Raw genomic sequence first — 22,644 nt, forward strand, 5'->3', positions numbered from 1 at the left:
AGCTGAATAGAGACAGTTGGTGTCTGTGTGGGGGTGATGGAGGTCTGGAGAATGCACGCCCCCATTACTACATCAGTATAGCAGCAGAGGGGGGACAGTGCTAGGACCTCCCATTACCCCCACTCTCACAGCACCCTTCCTACCTGCTAGACCACAGACTCCCATACAGGGACCCAATGTGAAGGTACAGCCACTATTCAGTGATTCCCATGGAGGCTGCACATGAGCACGACACCCTCTCTTCCATTCCTCAGTTTCTTCTTGCTCTCTATTAAAAACACAGACCCAGAGGGGGCTTGAGTGATAAGCACAGTGGGTAGGGAGTTTGCCTTGCACACAGTCAACCCAGGTTCGATCCTCGACATCCCATATGGGTCCCCTGAGCCTGCCAGGAGTTATTGCTGAGTTCAAAGCCAGGAATAACCCTGAGTGCCCCAAAACTCAACCCCACAAAAAACAAAAACAAAACAAAACAAAACAAAAAAACAACCACAGGGCTGAAGCCATAGTACAAGGGTAGGCACTTGCCTTCCATGTGGCTGACCAGTTGAATACCTGACATCCTATATGTTTCTCAAAAGCACCACCAGCAGGAGTGACTCCTAGACATTTCCAGGTATGGCAGAAACAAAGAAGCAGAACTCCTGAAATTTGTCTCTTTCCATTCTGATTTTCTACAAGTCCTCTTCAAAGTCTGCACTCCTGGTTAGTGTTTCCATCCCATGGTGTAAAATCATCAGGACAGGGGCCGGTGAGGTGGCACTAGAGGTAAGGTGTCTGCATTGCATGCGCTAGCCAAGGAAGGACCTCGGTTTGATCCCCCGCTGTCCCATATGGTCCCCCCAAGCCAGGGGTGATTTCTAAGCGCTTAGCCAGGAGTAACCCCTGAGCATCAAACAGGTGTGGCCCAAAAAAATAACAACCAACAACAAAAAAAATCATCAGGACAGGCAGGAGAGATAATGCAGTGGGCAAGGCACTCACATGTCTTGGGTTACACCTTATTTTACCTAAAACAGTTTATCCCTGGTTTCTTTGTATCTGTTTGTTTACAACTTGGTTTCACCCAAAACAAAATTCGTCTTACTTGTAAATCTGGGTGGGTTTACTGCCCCACCCAGGAGTGACATCTGTACTCAATAAAAACAGCAGTTCTGGCAGGCAGCAAGGTCAAAAGGTTAGGTAGAAGACTGCCAGACTACACGTTTCACCTTCAGCCTGGTCTGGATTATTTCTTGTGCGACTCTGGTTCAGACTCATTCACCTGGACTGGAGATACAGCACGTGGGTGATTTTTACAATGGCCAACTTGGGTTCTATCTCTGGTACCATATATGGTGCACTTATTTTCTCCAGATGTGATACCTGAGTGTAGAGCCAGGAGTAGGGCCTACCCAAGACAAATATGGCTGCAAAACAAACAAGCCAAAGCAATAATCCCATCAGGGCTTTTCTGGGGGTTCCCCCTGCATTGCCAGAGATGGAATCCAGAACTTCACATGCAAGATAAGGGCTGGGTTCCATCCCTGGTTCAGAAAATCAGTTTTTCTAACAGAGACTGTAAACTAATATTCCATAGTTTGTGAGGTCATCCAGGCACCATCTCATGGTTCTGAAGCAGCAGGATAGTGGTGAAGGATTAATAAACCAAGCCAGTCAGGAATAATGGAGTCAGTGGCTTCTCCCCATGGTCTCTGCCTGAGTCACAAGTCAGAACTGCCTTTTTTTTTTTTTTGGTTTTTGGCCACACCTGTTTGATGCTCAGGGGTTACTCCTGGCTAAGTGTAGCATGAAATAATTAGCGATGGGGCTGGATGGCGGTGGATTTCTTTCCGTGCCATTCCAGTCCACGTGGCTCTGCAACCTCCATGCAGCCGGCGAGTCCCAGGCCCAGGTGAAATCACTCACTCACAGTCAGGCGTCAGGAAGCAACAACTTTATTCAAGCCCTAGCCACCACGTGTGTGTGGCCTATTCATAACCTTTCAAGCACAGCAATATTTTGCTAGCCCTGCATCTTATTTCCTGTTAGCCATCTTCCCTTTGGGCTCCATGCTGGTCAAAGACCAGAACACAGAAACCCAGAAGCCAGAGCGCACAGCAGGCAGCAAGGGCAAAGAGCCAAAAGGCCCCGGATTCCCTTGGTTCAAGCCTTATCTACCTTTTCCCAGACCCCTCCCAGGAATGGGAGGGTCTCGCAGGTAAGGTTACGCCTACTATTTGGTTCCCAAGACCCCTCCCAGAAATGGGTGGGTCTTAGGGTTTCAAATAGGTACATCCACAGCTAAGCACTCAGAAATCCCCCCTGGTTTGGGGGGGACCATATAGGATGCCGGGGTATCGAACCGTGGTCCATTCCTTGGCTAGCACTTGCAAGGCTGACATCTCACCTCTAGCGCCACCTCACCGGCCCCAAGCCTCTTTCTTTATTAAACCAATACCAATCCAACCAGGTGGGGCAAGGTGGAGTAAGATCCAAGTGGGCTTTTATATATCAAATAAAAAAAAACTTATGCGGGGCCGGAGAGATAGCATGGAAGTAAGGCGTTTGCCTTGCGTGCAGAGGGTCAGTGGTTCAAATCCTGGCATCCCATTTGGTCGCCTGATCCTGCCAGGAGCTATTTCTGAGCGTAGAGCCAGGAGTAACCCCTGAGCATTGCCAGGGTGACCCAAAAACAAAAAAACAAAACAAAAAAAAAAGCTTATGCGAAAGAGGAAAATGGGGGGAATGCCTTTGTTTTGGGTTAATAGCTGGGTGTCATCTTACAAGAGACATTCTAGGAAAACTGTTCACTCACATAATGGGTTTGATTGGATTAGGGCAGAGTTTGCTGAGGGGCTGTATCATCAAGGGAGAGAACCATTAGCCAGGACAGAGCTGGAGACAAAGCGCCCTGTGAGCACACTGCCCTAATGGACCCAGTCTGCAGAGGCCCTGGGAAGATTGGGGAGGACTTGGGGACCCTAGAAAGTGACTGGAAGAACAGCATCTCTTCTAGCCAATCTTCAAGGTTGACAGGAGTCTGTGATTACAGGAGACACAATACTGGCTTCATGGTCAGGCCCTCCCCAGGGCATCATGGATACACCATAAGCTGCAAACACTGCAAATGTCTTTGTCCTCTTCACAGAGCTAGAAACTGAGGTGGGGGAGAAGTGGTTTTCCCAGCTGACATGGCTTTGGAAATTGGCCTTCTGGGATGTTGCCGACTCCAGGTGCATCTCCTTAAATGAGGTTGAGGTGCACTGCCTATCACCCAACAGCTGCTCTCCTCCGAGGGAATAAGCGGGTATGTGGAGTAGGGGAGGGGTTCTGGTCTGATCTGTGACCCAGTTTGCTCTGCTGAGTCACCCACTGACCACTGACTGGGTGGGTCTTCTCCCAGTCTTCCCAGCTCCTCTTTAGATCCTACTCAAGCTTTAGCATTCCTGAACTGCCTCCTATGTCTAGATTTAAGACTTCCTCCCCAACCTCAAACAAGGCCAAGGGTGGGCCCACTTCTTCCCTCTGCCTTTCTGGCCAGCACCCTGGATGAGTCCATTAGCTCTGTAAGCCTGGGACCACCCAGCTCTTCCATAGGTAATGCAGCCCTTTCTTCTCCCAGTCTGGTCTCAGCTCCTCACTTCTATGCCTGTCCAGCCCAGGGTACACATAACTGGGGGAATAAGGTCTGGAGTGTACCACCACCCCCATTTCATATTCTAGAGGATGTGAAAGGAACCAGGGTCCCCTGGTCCCATTGCCCCAGGGTAAACTTCACTCTTGTTGTAAAGGAAATGTCACTTCTTGCAAACATCATTCTCACAGTGTTTTTCTTGTAACTCCCTTTTCTTGCTGTAAAGGAAAGCCTGTCCGTCTCCTATGGTTGTTTCCCAGGGGGGTGTGGGTGTTTGAGGTGCTTGGTGGGGGGGTCTGAAAGCCAAGGCCAGCTTCTCTGCTGCTACAGGGATACCAGCAAGTGCCTTTCCCAGAACAGTGCCTTGTGGGCAGGACCCCACAAAGCTAGGCCTGAGACAGAGAGAAACCAGGCCTGGTTTCTTAGCAGCAGCAGGCCCAGAGTCGGTGTGGCCCTCAAGGCCAGCTAGTCAGAGGAGACAGGCAGGGTTGGGTTATCTTTAAATGACACCTTACTCAGCCTGCAGTGCTGCCAGCTGGACAGGGCGGGGGCGACTATGTTATTTTGGAACCAGAGGATGAGGGAGGAAGACTGTTTACAGCTCCTGTCTGGCTGGGCTCCCTCTTCTTGGGGACACAGGCCTCAGCTCTGCAGTGCATCCTTCCCACCTGGGGCAGACCCCAGCAGAGCCAGACCAGAAGCTTCCTGGCTAGCGTGATTGGGGCAGAGCAGGCAAGGGTGACAGCCAGTGTGGGCTTTGTGCTGGCTGTGGCCTAGTCACGATTACTCAGTCCCGTGTTCCTGTGTTATCAACCTGGATTAGGAAACGGACACAATTGTGTTAATGCAGCCAGCCCAGTCAGTGGAGGGTCAGTAGCTGAGCTGGGAGGGGGGTCCCCACCAGGTAACCCTCCTGAGAACCACACAGTGGCATGTCCCTTGGTCTGGGCTGCCTCCTGAGTGGTCTCTGGTTCTGTCAAACCTATGAGGACCCCCAGCAGGCTAGTGGGCTTGAGTCTCTTCTCTCCCTTTTCAGAGGTGTTTTCTAAGCCCCTGAGGGGATCTGGGCAGGCCCCTAGCGCCTGCAGTCACATGAGCTTGTACTTCTGAGAGTGAAGGAGAGAATGAATTTTATAACACAAACTGGGGGGGGGGGGGGAGGGAATGACAATCTCACTCCTTTCCCACATGGGGCCTATTGAAGGTTCATTCTTTCCGGTTCCTTTCCCCCTGACCATGAGGTGGATCTGCAAGCTCCAAGTGGACCACACTCAGGTGGATGCTGGTCTTGCCCATACAAGGTAAGCTGAGATGTGCCCTATGCATTGCAATCTCAGCCTATATTGCACTGGGTATAGGAGTCCTAGTGTCCAGCTCTCCAGCCTAACCAAAGACTTGGGACTCTCATCTTCCCAGTGCTTTGCCAGGATCAGGGCAGGTGTCCTAGCCACGAATGAGTTCCTTAGGCATGTTTTCTTCCTTGCTTCTTCCCTCTAAGCCTCGGGCCTCACTAGTCCACGTGCTTTCCCTTGTCACAGAGCAGAGACACACCGTGCACAGAGATACTGTAGAAGCACCAGGGCCTCTGGACAAGAAGAGGGCAGACACCTGCACTGAATGAACCCTCGTCCCTGGGAGGCACAGACCTGTCTCCATTCGCTCCCTGGCCAAGACTGCCAGGTCACAGCCCCTTCATGAATTGTCCCCACCAAATTTAGCAGTAAGCATCTGGGAAACTAATCTGGGTCACTCAGAGCAAGGACTTGAGGTGGGGCCAACAGCAACTGGGTGAGGCAAATGCTGCCCATTACTGGGGGTGCCTGAATGGTCTCTGCTCCTCACCCCAACTCTTATGAAAATTTCGTTCCATTTTAGATATAAGGAAGGCAGACCAAAAGGGGTTTCCCTTGCCTAAGCACCCTCATTTACCAAGTTAGAGCTGCTCTGACTTGGGGGGGGGTCCCCCAACATTTTGTCCAGTAACAAAATCTGCACAATGCTCGCAAAGCCTATGCATATGCGACTTTTTGGAAACCCACAACAACAATAATAATAATAACTCACCTACTCAAAAATAAGAATGGGAGGGACAGAGCAGGAGTTAAGACACTTCCTTGCATGCAACTGACTTGTTTGATCTCTGGCACCATATATGGTCTTGAGCACCCCTAGGTGGAGCCCCTGAATACTGCCAGGAGTGGCTCTTAAAGCCAAAATAACTAAATAAAAATAACCTCTGTCTTTTGCTAGAGGGTTAATATTGATCCATCAGAAGTAAAAACAAAACAAAACAAAGACCAGCAACAACAAATAAAAACAACCCACACATTTTGCAATTTTATTAACAATTCTTTTTGGCTGGTTGATATCCAAGTAAAATGGGACTAAGATTTGGTCTCCCTATTCTTATGGAATGGGGGGGCCCATGCCATGATATCCCTGCCCTGCTTGGGCTTGTTCACTGAACCCTCCATAGTTCTGCAAGACAATTTTAGTGTATAGTTGACAGTTCAGGAAACCGTATCAGTCATCGAACTTCAGACCCATCCTCACCCTCACCCTTCAGTGCCAGCTCAGTTCTGAGGGACTATCCAGCAGTTCTCCTGAGCCCTGGAATGAAGTTGTCTCCACCCAACTCAGAGTCCTTCCAGTCCACCCCAGAGCCAGACTCTCCCTACTGTGACCTGCTGGATGTTCTGACAAAACAAATCTATTCCACAAATCTTGGAACCTTCTTTGGGCAGGGGAGACAACAGAGCACAGATATGAGAGGTAACACATGCTTGGGGCTTCAACGCCCAGCACATGCCTTCAACCCCTAACTCAAAGGGCTGGATGGAGCACATGTATACCCCCCCAACCACACACACACCAGAAAAGAGTGATCACCCACTCTGAACTCAGGCCTCCATGAGCGCACTGCGCGTGCACACAAACACAAACACACACACACACACACACACACACACGCACGCACGCACGCACGCACGCACACCTGGAGCTGCAGCACACAGGTTGCAAGCCAAGGAGCCAAGATTGTAGGCCCAGAAACAATGACCAGGCAGGGAGTAGCTCCAGAACACTGCAGGGTGTGGCCCTCTTTCTCTGGCAAATTCTATTCCCACCCATGCTATTTTGGGTGTTTGGGTCCCACCTCATGGTACCTGGAACTGACCTTGGGCCTTCCAACATGCACAGAGATGATCCTGTCAATGGTTCCATCACCCCCAGACCTGACCTCACTATTTTGCCTGGCAAATGGTTAGAGGAATACGAGACAGGGAACAGGCCAAAATCCAAATCCACAAGCAGTCATTAGGTTGGCATCACACGTTTTACTGTGTGGCCGCAAGTGGAGTAGGCACCATCTCTGAGGCTGGATCTCATCAGTCTCACATGGAGGCTAACAGCACTACTGACTCCAGTGAGCACGGCAAGAAGTGTTTTAACAAAAGTCATCCAGGTAGGCTTAGATCTGGCTTTCAAGGGCTACCTGCTTCCCCCAGTCTTGGCCACCTCCAAAGAACTTACTCCTTTATGGGTAGTGGGGGTCTGGAAGCCAGTTCTCATATTATAGCATCTATAGATGCTTCCTATGGTCCTTATTTCCCATTGCGAAGAGGAAAGGGGCCAAATCTCCGCAGCATCTAGCACCGTATATGTACAAAAGGGGTTTAATTTTGCAGAAAAAGAACAGAAAATCCTTAGCAGTAAGAATGTGGCTTTCTGTTATCAACATTTTGTTATCTACTGGTCAGCAGTCCAGCGGGGTGGGTAAGACATCAGCTGGTCCCTGGAGCTGGCCCTGAATCAAAGCATGTCAACACCCCAACATTTTCCTGGCTCCTTCAAGCTCTTTCCTTCCACAGTGTAAGTTCTCTTGGGTTTCCTCCTCCTTGCCAGACTGGTTCATTTGTCAGAGGGCCTCTGGTTGCAGCCATATAATGGTTAGGCACAATCACCAACAGGCTACGGAAGCCTAGAGTGACCTCATCAGGCACCTCAGTGTTCACCCCTCAATGGTTAACAGCCTGACACCATGATCTCTTGATGGCATGTGGAATGAGAGTACAGTACTTTAACCCTAAACATTTTTGTTTGTTTGTTTTTGGGTCACACCCCAGCAGTGCTCAGGGGCTACTCCTGGCTTTGTGCTCAAAAAATCATCTCTGGGCCCGGAGAGATAGCACAGTGGCGTTTGCCTTGCAAGCAACCAATCCCAGGACCAAAGGTGGTTGGTTCGAATCCTGGTATCCATATGGTCCCCCGTGCCTGCCAGGAGCTATTTCTGAGCAGACAGCCAGGAGTAACCCCTGAGCACCGCCGGGTGTGACCCAAAAACCAAAAAAAAAAAAAAAAAGAAAAAAAAAAGAAAATCATTCCTGACAGGCTCGGGGGACCATATGGGATGCCGGGATTTGAACCACCATCCTTCTTGTTCGGCTGCATGCAAGGCAAATGCCTTACCACTGTCCTATCTCATCCGGCCCCAAACCCTAAACTTTTTCCGATACTCTCATTTATTTACATTTATTTCTGGTTTACATTTAGAAACCTGCCCCCCCTTTGTTTTGGTCATATCCAGCAAAGCTCAGGGGTCACTCCTGGCTCTGCAACTCAGAAATCTCCCCCTGGCAGCTCAGGTGACCATATGGGATGGGGAATTGACCACCCATCTCGTCGGGTTGGTTGTGTGCAAGGCAAACGCCCTATCACTGTGCTATCTCTTTGGCCCCTGAAACCTTCCTATTTTGACAACTTGTAGATGTGTTCAGATCATAAACTTTCATCCTTCCCTGTTAATCAGTGGCTTAACTTGATCAGCAATGCTCAGGGGACCATCTGGGATGCCAAGGATCAAACCCAGATGGTCAGGTAGCAAGGCAAGTGCTCCAGCCTCCAATAGCAACCTCTTTTCACTACTGCTTTTAGAAATAATTTTGAGACAGCATTTACCTTGTACTCGGCCAACCCAGGACAAATGGTGGTTTGACTCGGCATCCAATATGTCCCCCCAGTCTGCCCAGGAGAAATTTCTGAGCACAGAGCCATGAGTAACCCCGAGTGTTGCCGGGTGTGACCCAAAGCTTAAAAACAAAGGGGGGGGGAGCCGGGGGCGGTGGCGCTAGAGGGTAAGGTGCCTGCCTTGCCTGGGTAGCCTTGGATGGACCGCGGTTAGATCCCCCCGGTTTCCCATATGGTCCCCCAGCCAGGAGCGACTTCTGAGCGCATAGCCAGGAGTAAACCCTGAGCGTTACCGGGTCTGTGGCCCAAAAAAACCAAAAAAAAACAAAAAACAAAAAAAACAAAAAAAACAAAGCAGCTAGGGCTAGAGATCTGGCCCAGCCCAGCCCCTCAAATGGTCAGCAGTGGCACAGCTACCAACCACTTGCCTGATTCAAATTGCCTATATCCAGCTTTTTTTTTTTTTTTGGCTTTTCGAGCCACAACCCATTTGATGCTCAGGGGTTATTCCTGGCTACGCGCTCAGAAATTGCCCCTGGCTTGGGGGGACCATATGAGACGCCAGGGGATTGAACCGTGGTCACTTCCCTGGTTAGCGCTTGCAAGGCAGGACACCTCTACCTCTAGCGCCATCTCGCCGGGCCCCCGCCTACTATCAGATTTAGTCACAAGAAGCCCACCTGGACTTTGCTTGTTCTTTGGTCATAGTGAAGATGCAGCCAACCATGCATCACCCTGGCCAACCTTTAAGTCATTCATTAGTTCACACTCTCCAGTCAAGTCACTCAAGTTTTGCTTCACCTTAACCTCCATTTCCTCCTTCTACCTGCTTTTTCCATTTTCCTTTTCTGGCCACAAAGTCCAGGAAACTTCTAGAAGTCCCTACATGGTTGTAGCTGAACTTCCTTAGGGTCAGGAGACCTAATACATCCAAGTGTCTCTTGGTTTTCCCCTGATGCCTACAACTTCAACTCCTAGCCAGTTAGTGCCCTTGCCCAACTAAAGCGTGTTCTCTTGAACCAAAAAAGGCAATAAAAAAAAGTTGGAGCTCTGTTTTGGCAACACTGCTAACCTCATGTCCACACACAGTACAGCTCTGAATTCATTTTTTCTTCAGCAGAGGAAAGATTATCTACGAGCCTATTCAGTGGTTCAGTGGGATGATCCATGTGAAAATGTTCTGGAAACAGGTGAGAGACTGGCATTAGGGGCCAGTCCCTCTGCTCCCATGCATCGGGGTGGTCCCTGCAAGCACCAATGCCTGTGTTGTCATCTGGAGATCTTTCCTTCAAGGTCTCAGTATGACCCTGAAGCTGGACTCAGTGAGAGAAGGAGCAAGTTCTCTTTTCAAGGCACCTGCTTGGGATCATGCTTCTGATGGTTTTTCTAGATAGCAGGCTCTCAGAAATTTGGGCCCTAGACCACTCTTGGTCAGTATGTGTGGGCCCCAAAATCTTCACCAAATTCAGCTGTTCACTGCTACTGGCAAGGGACCCATCTTCCAAGGCTAGTCTGGGGCTTGGTCATGTGAGAAGGTCAGTGACCCGGACCTGATATGAATGAGTCTTGAAGGCTGATATTGCCTGACAAGGCTTGCCCATTGCCCCTACTCGTGTCTCCCCACCCCTAAGGGGAGAGAAATCGGTGGTGGTGGGGCAGAGGCAAAGTACCAGCCCTTAGAACTGGCAGCAGATGGGATGTGAACACACTAGCCTAAAGATAGTAACCGCAGACAGGACACCAGACACCTGCACTCAGCTCAGTGAGCTGAGCAGCAGAGACCCTCTGGTGGTGCCAAGGCAGACAGGCACCCAGAGTGTCGGCTACGGTGCCACGTCTGGGTCTCTGTGCCCCTGGGAAGATTTGAAATCTACTTTATATGCAAATCTCTATTTATTTGGCCAACCTAGTATGGAATGTAGTCCGAAGCCACTACACCTGGGCATTAAAATCGTAGGGTGTACCCCCCAAACAGGGGCACACAGGGTTCTGCCTTCCTTCCTGTACATGCTGGCCCAAGTGCATATGAAATGCCCCCACCTTACACATAATGTAATAGAGACTGTGGCTTCCGTGGTAGAAAATATGAGGTCCTGGGCCCAATTCCCTGGCAATTACATGAACAACGAAGAACCAAATAAAAACCTTGCTCTGACATCAGTCATCAGTTCTGAGACTCTTTCCAAGCCAGAGCTAAATAAAACTCATTTGAGTGTCTAAATGAGCTCCACTTAATCTTACCCTCGCTTTTGCCTCTGAAGGGAATGGTAGCAGAGGTGCTGAGACTCCTTATACCCATGGACTAAATTCATTGGTAAAGATTACTTTACTCTCCTAGAAAAATACAACATTGCAAATTTGAGGGCTACAACTTAACACTTTAGGGATTTCAGAGGGAGAGGGTGGGGTGAGCTTTGAAGAGAATGGTGCTGTGTGAGGGAGAGGCCTATTAAATATGGTGGGTTAGGTAGACTTAAAAAATCTATTTTTCCCTCTTCATTTTTAACGGAAAAATGAAACATCGCCATCTGTGTCTGTCTGTGCTATGGGGAGTTTGCAGGAACGGGCTGCCATGCCAATGAGACAAAAACAAGATGAGTCCCCTGATGGGGTGGGGCTCATAGTGTTGTCAGAGGGGCTCAGGGGCAGAGTCCCCAGAAAGGACCTGGCCTTTGGCTGCTTTCCTCTTTCCGATGGAGACTTTGGAGCGTCTGTGTGGAGGCCAGGGGCCCCTTGTCATCTCCAGGGATTCCTATCTGGGCACAGAGAACAGACTAGGCGTGTACATAGGTCTGTGTGAAGAATACTAAAAGGCTGCGGCTTCCCTGGGCTTCAGAGGCAGGGCAGAGAAATCCATGAACACATAATCCACTGGAAGGGCCAGACTCAGGAACGGAGGTTAGGGGTACAGCCAGGGAGTAAGGTTCTAGACACAGCTACCTTTGGGGACGGGAGGGTAACGGCTTCGTTCCAGCATTCCTATATGACAGCACTGGTGAACTTGGTCTGAACTGTCACCAATGTCACTTTGCAAAGGCCACTCTCCTGGCCACGCGTCAGGAGGCAGGCGGAGGTCGAGAAAAAGTTTATCCCCAAGGCCAGGAGGGCATACAAAAGGCCGGGTGGCCCGGCAGGTAAGGAGCAGATGCAGAAAGGCGCTGTGGTTCAGATTGCCCAATGGATCTGCAGGACTCGCCTCTCATTGTCGTTAAGGTGGCCAGAGAACATTATGTAGCAAAGGCTGCCTGGGCGAACTGGCAGAGGAAGTCGTGAGATATGCCTACAGGGGGCAGAAAAGAAATGGATCATGGCCCAGAGCAATAGCACAGCAGTAGGGCATTAGCCTTGCATGTGGGATGGACATTGGTTTGATCCTCCGGCATCCCATATGGTCTCATCAAACCTGCCAGGAGCGATTTCTGAGTGTAGAGGCCCAGTTATAACCCCTGAGCACCACTGGGTGTGACCCAAAAACCAAAAACAAAACAACACAGGGCCAGAGAGATAGCACAGCGGTAAGGCGTTTGCCTTAGATGAAGAAGAAGGACGGTGGTTCGAATTCCGGCATCCCATACGGTCCCCCAAGCCTGCCAGGAGTGATTTCTGAGCATAGAGCCAGGGAGTAACCCCTGAGCGCTGTGGGTGTGACCCAAAAAACCAAACCAAACCCAAACCTCAAAAACAAAAACCCCCCAAAAAGAAAAGAAATGGATCACTGAAGGCTGCCAGGGGTGCCACCTGCAGTGTAACGGAAGCACCAGAACATGGGCAACCCTGGTGTAGCTGAATGCCAGTGACTTGAGAGATGGCTCTCTTCCTTCTCGGGTCGAGGTTCACTCAGAGATTAAATGCCACTCAGTTTCCCAAGATCTGGGTCACTTAGTCCCACCCTTGCTACTGGAGCCCCAAGTAGCAGGTCAACAGGCCTTGCATGCTTGAGATTCCTAGATCCCATGCTAGCAGCACTGGGTCTCCAAACATTAGAGAAGAAGCTGGATTCCAACACTGGGATTAAATACTGCTACGCCAATCTGGCACAATAGGGTCCCAGGTGAGTAGCTAGAGCCTATGCTAGAGCTATGCCCCAGCAGTCAGACACACTCGAGCCTCACCTGCAGATCGATCTGGTACAGTGGGTCCTTCAGGGGCATCGGGATCATCTTCCTCATATCCTCGTTAGTAGTCCTCCTCTGTCAGAGACAGCGACACAGGGAGGGGTCAGGCAGCGGCAACTGCTCAGCCCTGGGAGAGGGGTCAAAGCCCAAGGCATGTCCTGGGGAGGGCCCATGACACCTTTTCCTTGGCAGCCCATTCTCCAGTACAGTGTGTCAAGAACCAAAGAGGCTCTGCTCTACCGTATTTCTCGTAGCTAGAATGTTCGGATAAGAGTGGCCAGCCAAGCCATCTCTTCCCCTCGTCCTCCTCTTCCTGATCCTCCCACATGTTCATTGGAGTCATCTACTCGAAGATGAGAGGCAGCTGAAGCCTGTGCACCCACTCTTCTTTTCCAAAATGCAAAACAAGCCAGGAGATGGCCCTAGGCTGTCCATGGCAGGGTCTTTAGGGAACCCAAACCCTCCCAAGGGGTCTGAGTGGAAGGACCCTTGTGGATCCAGGTAGGGAGATAAAGGGTGGAGAAGCCCCATGAGAAAAACTAAACCCAGGAGGGCTCACTCAGTGAGCAGCAGGTTACATCCCTCCCTCCCTCCTCTTGCTCCCTAAATTCTCTGGGGTGGCCAAAGAAAGGTAGCTCTGGGACCAGAAATCACCTCGACTAGGTGAACAGTAAATTGTAAACTCCTCCCTTTTTAACTGTATTTCAGTGAATCAAAACAACAACAACAGGGGCTGGAGAGATAGCATGGAGGTTAAGGCGTTTGCCTTTCATGCAGAAGGTCATCAGTTCGTATCCCGGCATCCCATATGGTCCCCGTGCCTGACAGGAGCAATTTCTGAGCATGGAGCAGGAGTTTCCCCTGAGCAGTGCCGGGTGTGACCCAAAAAACTACAAAAAAAAAAACAAACAACAACAACAACAACAAATAAACCTACACCAGAGACTAGATAACAGAACTAATAGCCTGTCAATACACTACTTGCTCTGACAGGCTATACATGTCCTGGGGGCGGAGCCCAGGCACCTTGATGCCAGTCGGCGGGAGTGGCCTGGCGTGCGGCGTTGGCCTCCATGACATTGGAGAGCTCATTAATAATCAGCTTCAGGATCTTGACCAGCAAAGGGATGTTCGTCCAGCGCTCAGGGTCTGGGGAGGAAAGCGAGTTTCCAGTCAGTCATCACTGACTTGCTTCTAGCAGTGCCACCTGCTGTCACCCCCTCGGGTCTCTTCCTAGTCCTCCGGATTCACATGTGGCCGCAGGATCATCCAGTGGCCACAGGGTCATGCAATCCCCGAGAAACAAATGCTCCTGGTTGTCCTGAGTTCAGAAGTCAGGAGAGTGGCTCTAGCCTGAGAAACAAATGCTCCTGGTTGTCCTGAGTTCAGAAGTCAGGAGAGCGGCTCTAGCCTACAGCAAAGCTCTGGAATCCAAGAACTCCACAGAACAGTGCTTGGGCCTCTTTAGGTGCTTGGGGGCAGTGCTACCCTTTGACTGATAATCCCCATAACGGCATGGGCATTACAGGCTTGACAACAAAGACACGTAGCTAGAAGCTAGGAAGCCATTCTGGTCTAATTGCAGCCAGGGGACATTTAGTTGGACTCAACTGTTCACCCAACAAGGCTCCTGTCAGTCAGCTGCTGGCCTTGACGGGGGCTGGTGGCACCTACGTTTGGCAGACTTGGAGCGCGTGCGGACACCTTCCTCCATGTTGCAGATCTCCTCCCCTTGCACGCGGATGTCCTGCAGCCGCTTGTCATCCGCATTGATGCCGTGCTGAAGCAGCTTGCAAAGGGCCACTGAGCTGCAGAAGAAGGGTAGGAATTCAGTCCTGACACCCTCAGTGTGATGCTGAAAATGCTGCTGCAACAACTAATGAGAGTCAGCACAGTGAGCCAGCTGGAAAGGGCCTGAGAGCTCCTGACAGCAGACTAATGAGAATGTCTGCCGAACTCAGCCACTTCCTGGCAAGATATGCTGGGCTGGACAGCAGGCGTAGAACCAAAAATCAAGATGTGAGTGAGAAAATGGCCACCTGCATGGCGGTGTGCTTGTGGCAGAGGCCCTCCAGTTAGCAGATATCAGAGGCAAAAGTTTCTCTCTGCCTCGTTTTTGGGGACTTCAAGATGGAAGTTATTCAAACACACAGGTTGACAATCAACAAGTATAGGTGAGGGCACAGAGTGACAGTGCAGCGAGTAAGGTGCTCACCTTACATGCCGCCAATCCAAGTTTAATCCCTGGTATGCTATATGGTCCTTGGAGTTTGGTCAAGAGTACCACCTGGCATGACCCTCCCCACAAATAAAACTGAAAAAGGAAATATAGGCAAAAGGAAACACAAAGAGAACCTGAACATTAGAGCACAACCAGTGAGGCGCAATGGAGGAAGAAAGAAAGTTAGGGCAGAAGGAAGGTGCAAAGCGAGGTGCGGAGCCTGACCTGACTTTTCCCTCGTACTGCCCATAGAACAGGTGCTGCCGGCTCGTCCACTCCGCCATCACGAACTCCAGAGCAGGCTTGCCGGTGGGACCTGGGAGGCTGCACAGAAACTCCAGGAGTGGTTCCAGCTGCGTGTGCACCAGGTGCGCGAACACCATGATCAGTGACTGCGGCAACAGGAAGGACACGAGCTTCAGGGAGAACAGTCTCATGGCCGGAGAAGACGAGGGCGAGCGGGGCAGGGCAGTCAAGACACAGGAAAACAAACAGGGCCCTGTCAGAGCAGATCAGCGTGGCTGACGGTCGCTGGCAGTCAGCGGAGACCGTGGCCGCTGAGAGCCAAGCCGAAGGTGCCCCTACCTGCATGACGCTGAGCGTCTCGGCCTGCTGCATCTTACTGAGGATGGCTCGGAGAATCTGGTCCAGGTTCTCGCCCAGCTCCCGGCCCGCCTTGGAGATGAGTGTGGAGACCAGACGGCCCACGAAGGCAGCAGTGAACTCGGAGGTTCGGGGGTCCAGGAGCTGGCTCACCACCTGCATCACGTACCACAGCCCGTTGTGGCCCTGCTCGTCATGCCACTGGGCTACCTGCTCCAGTGTCACTGACACATAGGCACGCAAGCACTCGCCGCCATTCTGAGGAGACAGGAAATGAGGCACAGTGAGCCATGGGCACAGATGACACCTAGCTTCCATCTCAGCACTGCAAGGCCCCTGGGGAGTGTGGGGCATCAGAAATGGACTAACTGGGATCTCCAAACCACACAGCCCTGTTTTATGTCATCCCAGAAAGGCCTACTTGTAAAAATACAATGCAACTGAGTGCCTTTTTTGGTGGGAGGATCCCATACCCAACAATGCTCAGGAATTACTCCTAGAGACTCTTGAGAGACCATATGGGATGCTGGGGATCGAACCTGGGTTGGCAAGCACCCTACCTGTTACTGTACTATTGCTCCAGCCCCTGCAAACTGGACCTTCCCCCTTAAGACTTACTTCCGAATCCAAAACTAGTAAGATCACCCTATGATGATGATGATGATGTACATTAGAGGAATAAAGACCAACTCCTATTACCTCAAACATTTCCCAAGGCCTGCTGCTGCTTTGCTAACATGATTAGCAGAAGAACTAGCAGGCCCCTCCTCCATGGGGGCTTGGTTCTGTGCTCTCACCCCGAACCACAAAGAGAATGCTGGCAGGCACGGAGCCTTGGCCCTTCCTGACACTCAGGACAGATCCCTGGCTCTCAGCACCTGCATGGTGGCATTGTCGTCAGTGTGCAGCGTGCACTGCGCCACAGCGGGGAAGGCCTGGCAGATGAGCAGCTGGGAGAGTGGTGGCTTCGTGTTCCGCACGACTGTGGTCAGGATGTCGATGGAGGTCTGCAGATGAGAAGGCGAAGGGCCCAAATTGCTTTAGGGGTGAGGCAGAGTTGGGGGCCCTCAAATCCCAGGTCCCTGTTGTGGATATAACAGTAACCTGGAGAGATGTCACTGAGGAAAGACAAATTTTGGAAAGGAATGACCAGATAGATGAAGCTCGAAGCCCAGGACTGGAGCCCAGAGGCGGAGGCCACAGATATGCTCAAGTGACAGTGAGTGGTAGTGGGACCCCTGTGGTTGGTCAGAGGAGGGATAAAAGGAGCTGTATTCTCTTCTTTTGGTTTTGGGTCACACCCAGGAATGCTCAGGGCACACATGTGTGCACATGCATGCATGCATAGACCCACCCACCCAACTGGTTGCATGCAAGGCAAATGCACTGTACCATCTTTCATCAGCCCTTCATTCCTATCAAATGAAGCAAGTATTTTGGGGCCATACTTGGCAATATTCAAATATTAGTGTAGACTAATCAGAATCAAACAGAACCAAACCCGCTGGCCTTTGAGTTATCTCCTTGTCCCAACCATTTTACCTAGGAAATAATGAGAAGAGATGGGAGGGAAGGAGGAGCTGAGGAAGAGGGAGAGGAGAGCCTCATAAAATAGAGAAAGGGCAGGCAATCATACAGCCCAAGCTGGGAACAGCCTTCACGTTCTTCCTCATGTGGAAACATACATCCACCCAGGCACACACACAAACACAGAGGTGCTGCCTCTTACCGCACAGAGCCCTGCAGGGATCTTGTCTGCAGGGGCCTGCATGATGCTGACAAGAGTTGGGATCAGCCTCATCTGCATGGGGCCTTGGCAAGCTTCGATCTGGGACAGTTCCTTGAAGATGTCCTGAGCCAGAGAAGCAACGACAGGATCTGGGAAGAAAAAGAACAGAGAATGTCCATGCCAGATAGTGTGCATGGGCACTGGCCCAGTGAACGGATGGAGGTGCTCATCCCTGGATGCAGCCTGGATGAACAGGACAGACACTAAAGCCCCAAACACTTCCACTGACAACACAAATCTCCAAATTGCTCCTCAAAGAAGATGTGGCTCCTTCACTATAGGACAAAAATGTTTTGTTGGGGCCGGGCGGTGGCGCTGGAGGTAAGGTGCCTGCCTTGCCTGCGCTAGCCTAGGACGGACCGCGGTTCGATCCCCCGGCGTCCCATATGGTCCCCCAAGAAGCCAGGAGCAACTTCTGAGCGCATAGCCAGGAGTAACCCCTGAGCGTCACAGGGTGTGGCCCAAAAACCAAAAAAAAAAAAAAAATGTTTTGTTTTGTTTTTCGGCCACACTCGGTGGCGCTCAGGGCTTACTCCTGAGTAATTCAGAGTAACTCTGTCGCTATATATATATATATATATTTTTTTTTTGGGCAACACCCGGTGACGCTCAGAGGTTATTTCTGGCTATGAGTTCAGAAATCACGCCTGACTTGGGGGACCATATGGGACGTTGGGGGGATCGAATGTAGGTCCATCCTAGGCTAGCGCAGGCAAGGCAGGCACTTACCTCTAGCGCCACCATGCCGGCCCCCAGAGTAACTCTGAGTAACTCCTGAGTGCTCAGGAAATCTCTCCTGGGCTTGGGGGACCATATGGGACGCCGGGGGATGGATCTGCGGGTCTGTCCTAGGCTAGCGTGCACAAGGCAGATGCCTTACTGCTTGCGCCACTGGTATGGCCCCGGGACAAAAATTTGTTAAAAATGTGTTATTTTAGGGGCCAGAGAGATAGCAGAGTGGTAGGGCATTTGCCTTGGAAGAGGTCGACTCAGGACCATATGGGATGCTGGGATTCGAACTACCAACCTTCTCGCCTTACATTCATGCTATCTCTCCGGCCCCTAGTTTTATTTTTATTATTATTTTTTGGTTTTTGGGTCATACCCAACAGTGCTCAGGGGTCCATATGGGATGCTGGGATTCGAACCACTGACCTTCTGCATGCAAGGCAAACAAACGCCTTACCTCCATGCTATCTCTTCGGCCCCCTACATTTACTACTTTAACATTAAAGCTGTGAGTTTTCTTTGGGCCAAACCCAAGTGTCAGGGATCACTCCTGTTGGGGTTGGCTGGAAAGATAAAAAGTGCTAGGGATCAAACCCTGGGTCAATGCTATACCTGCTGTATTCCCTTGCTGGCCCTGATGTTCTCCTTTTAGTACTGATATGTCTACAGTACATCTCTCTACTTTTAGGAAACAGAAAACCCCATTCTTTTTTTTTTTTTTTTTTGAGCCACATCCGATGACACTCAGGGGTTACTCCTGGCTATGTGCTCAGAAATCGCTCCTAGCTTGGGGGATCAAATGGGACACCAGGGATCCAACTACGGTCCATCCTGGGTCAGCCACATACAAGGCAAACGCCCTACTGCTTAAGCTACTGCTCCAGCCCAGAAAAATCATTCTTTTTTTTTCTTCAGAAAAGGCTCTATCAAGTGGTGCTCAGGGGTCAATCCTGCCTGGGCCCAGGTGGCAACAGGAATCAAACCCAGGACTCCTATGTGCCAAGCCTGAAAGCCACTTTCTTTACTTATACTGTTTAAGACCATCTATCTGATCCATGAAAATGTTGATCTAAGTTTGTCGCCCGCAACCTTCCCCGTACCCACAGCGTACCATTACTGTACTTGAGGAAGATGGCGATGGTGAAAGGGCAGATTTTGTTCTCTGTGCTGGCAGTGAATTCTGGGTCCACTGTACACACAATGCACAGGGTCTCCATCACTAGGTTGAGGACCTCGGAGCTGAACTGGGCGGCAAGGTGAATGAGGCCATCCAGGATGCTGGGGAGGAAGGGCTGCAGCACATGGGTGCTCTCTGACGCCTTGAGCTGGTCACAGTAACTAAAGAAAAAGATGTAGAGATGCATTGTGCGCTGTGGTTCTAACCAGTATCATACACTATAGTGTACACTCAGAAATGACTTCTATTATTTTTTGGTTTGGGGCCATACTCGGCAGTGCCCTGGGCTTACTCCTTTTATGGTTTGGAAGACCATAAAGGATGTTGGGGATCAAACCTAGGGCAGTCACAAACAAGGCTGTGTCCAAGGCAAATACCGTACCACTGCACTATCCCTTTGGCCCCCTTAATGACTTAATTTTTAACTGCCAAATTACAAAAGCTCTCTTTTGAGATACATTGTTGTTTTGGTTTTTTTTATCACACCCAGCAGCACTCAGGAGTTACTCCTGGCTCTGGGGATCATATGGGATGAAGGGATTCAAACCACTGTCCACCTTTGCCTGCAAAGGCAAACCCCTACCGCTCTGCGATCTATCCAGTCCCTTGAGATACATTGTTAAATATACTGGCTAATTCTCCACATTGTTTCGCTTCAGAGAGTAAACAAATTAGAAAAATGAGGGCCTGCTAGGTGGCGCTAGAGGTAAGGTGCCTGCCTTGCAAGCGCTAGCCAAGGAAGGACCATGGTTCAATTCCCCCCGGCGTCCCATATGGTCCCCCAAAGCCAGGGGCAATTTCTGAGCCTTTGCCAGGAGTAACTCCTGAGCATCAAACGGGTGTGCCCCCCCCAAAAAAAAACAAAAAACAAAAATGTATCTATTTTTTAGAATGTAACAAACAAAACTCTCACCTCAACTTTATTTTTTGTTTTTTTTTTTTTGGCAGCGCTCAGGGGTTACTCCTGCTCCACGTTCAGAAATCGCTCCTGGCAGGCTTGGGGGACCATATGGGATGCCAGGATTCGAACCACCATCCTTCTACATGCAAGGCAAATGCTCTACCTTCGTGCTATCTCTCCAGCTCGAATTTTTAAAAGTATAAATACTACTTTCTTGGGTCACACCCAGTGCTGCTAGAGAATGACTCTTGGCTTTGGGGCTTGAGGGACACTGGTAATTTGAGGGGCCCCCGATATGATGGAATGAAACACAGGCCTCATGTGGCAAAGCTTGTGCACTATCACAGCCACACCCTAACTCGAGACTTTTTTGGAGGAGAGGCCACACCTGGCAGCACTCAGGGCTTAATCCTGGCTCTGAGCCCAGAAATTGCTCCTGGCAGTTTTTGGGGACCATATTGGATGCTGGGGATTGAACCAGGGTCCCTCCTGGTTCAGCTACATACAAAGCAAAAGCCCTATCGCTCCTCAAGACTGTTTTTGTTTTTTTTTTTTTTGGTTTTTGGGCCACACCCGGTGACGCTCAGGGGTTACTCCTGGCTACGTGCTCAGAAGTCGCTCCTGGCTTGGGGGACCATATGGGACACCGGGGGATTGAACCGCGGTCCGTCCTAGGCCAGCGCAGGCGAGGCAGGCACCTTACCTCTAGCGCCACCGCCCGGCCCCGAGACTGTTTTTATAGACAATAAAATCAATGATCCATGAATGCCAGTGATACAAACAGTCCAGAGATCTTTTTGGGTTTCAGCCCATAATTTTCTTTTTGGTTTTTGTGCCACACCCAGCAGTGCTCAGGAGTTACTCCTGGCTTTCTGCTCAGAAATTGCTCCTGGCAGGCATGGGGGACCATCTGGGATGTCGGAATTTAAACAACCTTTGGTCCTGGGTTGGCTGCTTGCAAGACAAACGCTCTACCACTGTGCTATCTCTCTGGCCTTGGTCACTTCATTTCTCTGCTGGCACTCAGGGGCATACCCTCTGCTCTCCATCAAAGGAACTATGGTCTCTATGCTCCTATTGAATGGGCCTGAGACTACATATCTGGGAGGTAACAAAAAATTGGTCAATGCAGATGTGGGATCCTGTATTCCATGCTGAGAGCACCAACATCATTTTGGAAGTCAAGTGCATCTACCTCCAACTTTAAAAACAAATTACTCCCAACACCTCTCCCTCAAAACCTTCAAGGAAAGGCAGCCATCCAGGAAGATACTATTTATCCCGTGGCCTCATGCACCACCTGGCAAACAGTTTTCTTCTGGAAAGCAATCCTAAGCTTGAAGAGCCCAATGGAAGCAACGAGAGTTTATTATAGGAACCAAAACATCAGTTTTCTATTTTCAAAGTGATCACACTGACAGTTAAAATAACACTGTGTCATGAAGTGAGGCTGTGAGGAGAAAGCAATTAGGAATGACACAACAGTCCAGCAGAGTGGCAGCATCAGGAGATAGGAAGGAGCTGGGATGTCACAATCTACAAAGCAGACCTGGGAGAACTGCATTAACACAGTGAAAACATTGTTGATTAAGAACAAATCTTGAAGGCACTAGACTTCCAGCTTTTTATGAAGACTGGAATGTCCGTAGCTCAGTTCAGTCCTACAACACTTGAGGCACTGGACAGACTCCTGATCTGGAGAGTAGGTGACAGCCATGATCGGAGGAGCCAGGGAGGTTGGCAGAAATACTGTGTTGAGGGGCCAGAGCGGTGGCGCTAGCAGTAAGGCATCTGCCTTGCAAGCGCTAACCTAGGACGGACCACAGCTCAACCCCCCAGGCTCCCATATGGACCCCAAGCCAGGAGCAATTTCTGAGCACATAGCTAGGAAGTAACTGAGTGTCACCGGGTGTGGCCCAAAAACAAAAAAACAAATATGGTGTTGAGAAAGGAGTCAAAGTATAAAGCAATTGCTGACTAGTTTCTTGTCTTAGAGGAAATTTTAGACAGTTACAGTGATACTTCAACTACACATCCAAACTAAATTAAAACTGGGCAAAAAGAAATGCTACTATTGACAATTAAAAAGAACAGTTTTGGAGACAATGAGGATCGAGTCAAGTGACTCGGAACTGAATGGGGAAACCACCCTCGTGAGGAACACTGGCCTTAAGAACAAGTCTCGGGCCCGGAGAGATAGCACAGCGGCATTTGCCTTGCAAGCAGCCGATCCAGGACCAAAGGTGGTTGGTTCGAATTCCGTGTCCCATATGGTCCCCCGTGCCTTTCAGGAGCTATTTCTGAGCAGACAGCCAGGAGTGACCCCTGAGCACCGCCGGGTGTGGCCCAAACCCCCCCCAAATAAAAATAGTGTAAAAGTATGTGCATGCAATTAAAAAAAAAAAAAAAGAAAAAAAGAACAAGTCTCTTCCTAGGAAGACTAGTATGTCTTGGTTGGTTCCACAAATGGTTTCAAGGCATCTGATGCAATGTTTGGAAATGTGGACAGTGTCCACTTCTCTAGTGAG

At 50.2% G+C, this 22,644-nt stretch overlaps 1 protein-coding gene across 1 annotated transcript in view; it reads right to left on the reverse strand.

Annotated features, from left to right (window-relative positions):
• Positions 1-22,644, reverse strand: part of IPO9 (importin 9) — a 176,388-nt gene that overhangs the window by 106,471 nt on the left and 47,273 nt on the right. The window contains exons 15-22 of the mRNA XM_049770799.1: positions 19,150-19,376; positions 17,250-17,398; positions 16,399-16,527; positions 15,503-15,778; positions 15,143-15,309; positions 14,371-14,504; positions 13,719-13,845; positions 12,994-13,034 (exon numbers count right to left, since the gene is read on the reverse strand). Of these exons, the coding sequence (XP_049626756.1) occupies positions 12,994-13,034; positions 13,719-13,845; positions 14,371-14,504; positions 15,143-15,309; positions 15,503-15,778; positions 16,399-16,527; positions 17,250-17,398; positions 19,150-19,376 (1,250 nt within the window). The remainder of the gene's footprint in view (positions 1-12,993; positions 13,035-13,718; positions 13,846-14,370; positions 14,505-15,142; positions 15,310-15,502; positions 15,779-16,398; positions 16,528-17,249; positions 17,399-19,149; positions 19,377-22,644) is intronic.

The sequence above is a fragment of the Suncus etruscus genome, chromosome 3 (genome assembly GCF_024139225.1).
Source record: "Suncus etruscus isolate mSunEtr1 chromosome 3, mSunEtr1.pri.cur, whole genome shotgun sequence".
In the NCBI taxonomy this organism is placed as follows: Eukaryota; Metazoa; Chordata; class Mammalia; order Eulipotyphla; family Soricidae; genus Suncus; species Suncus etruscus.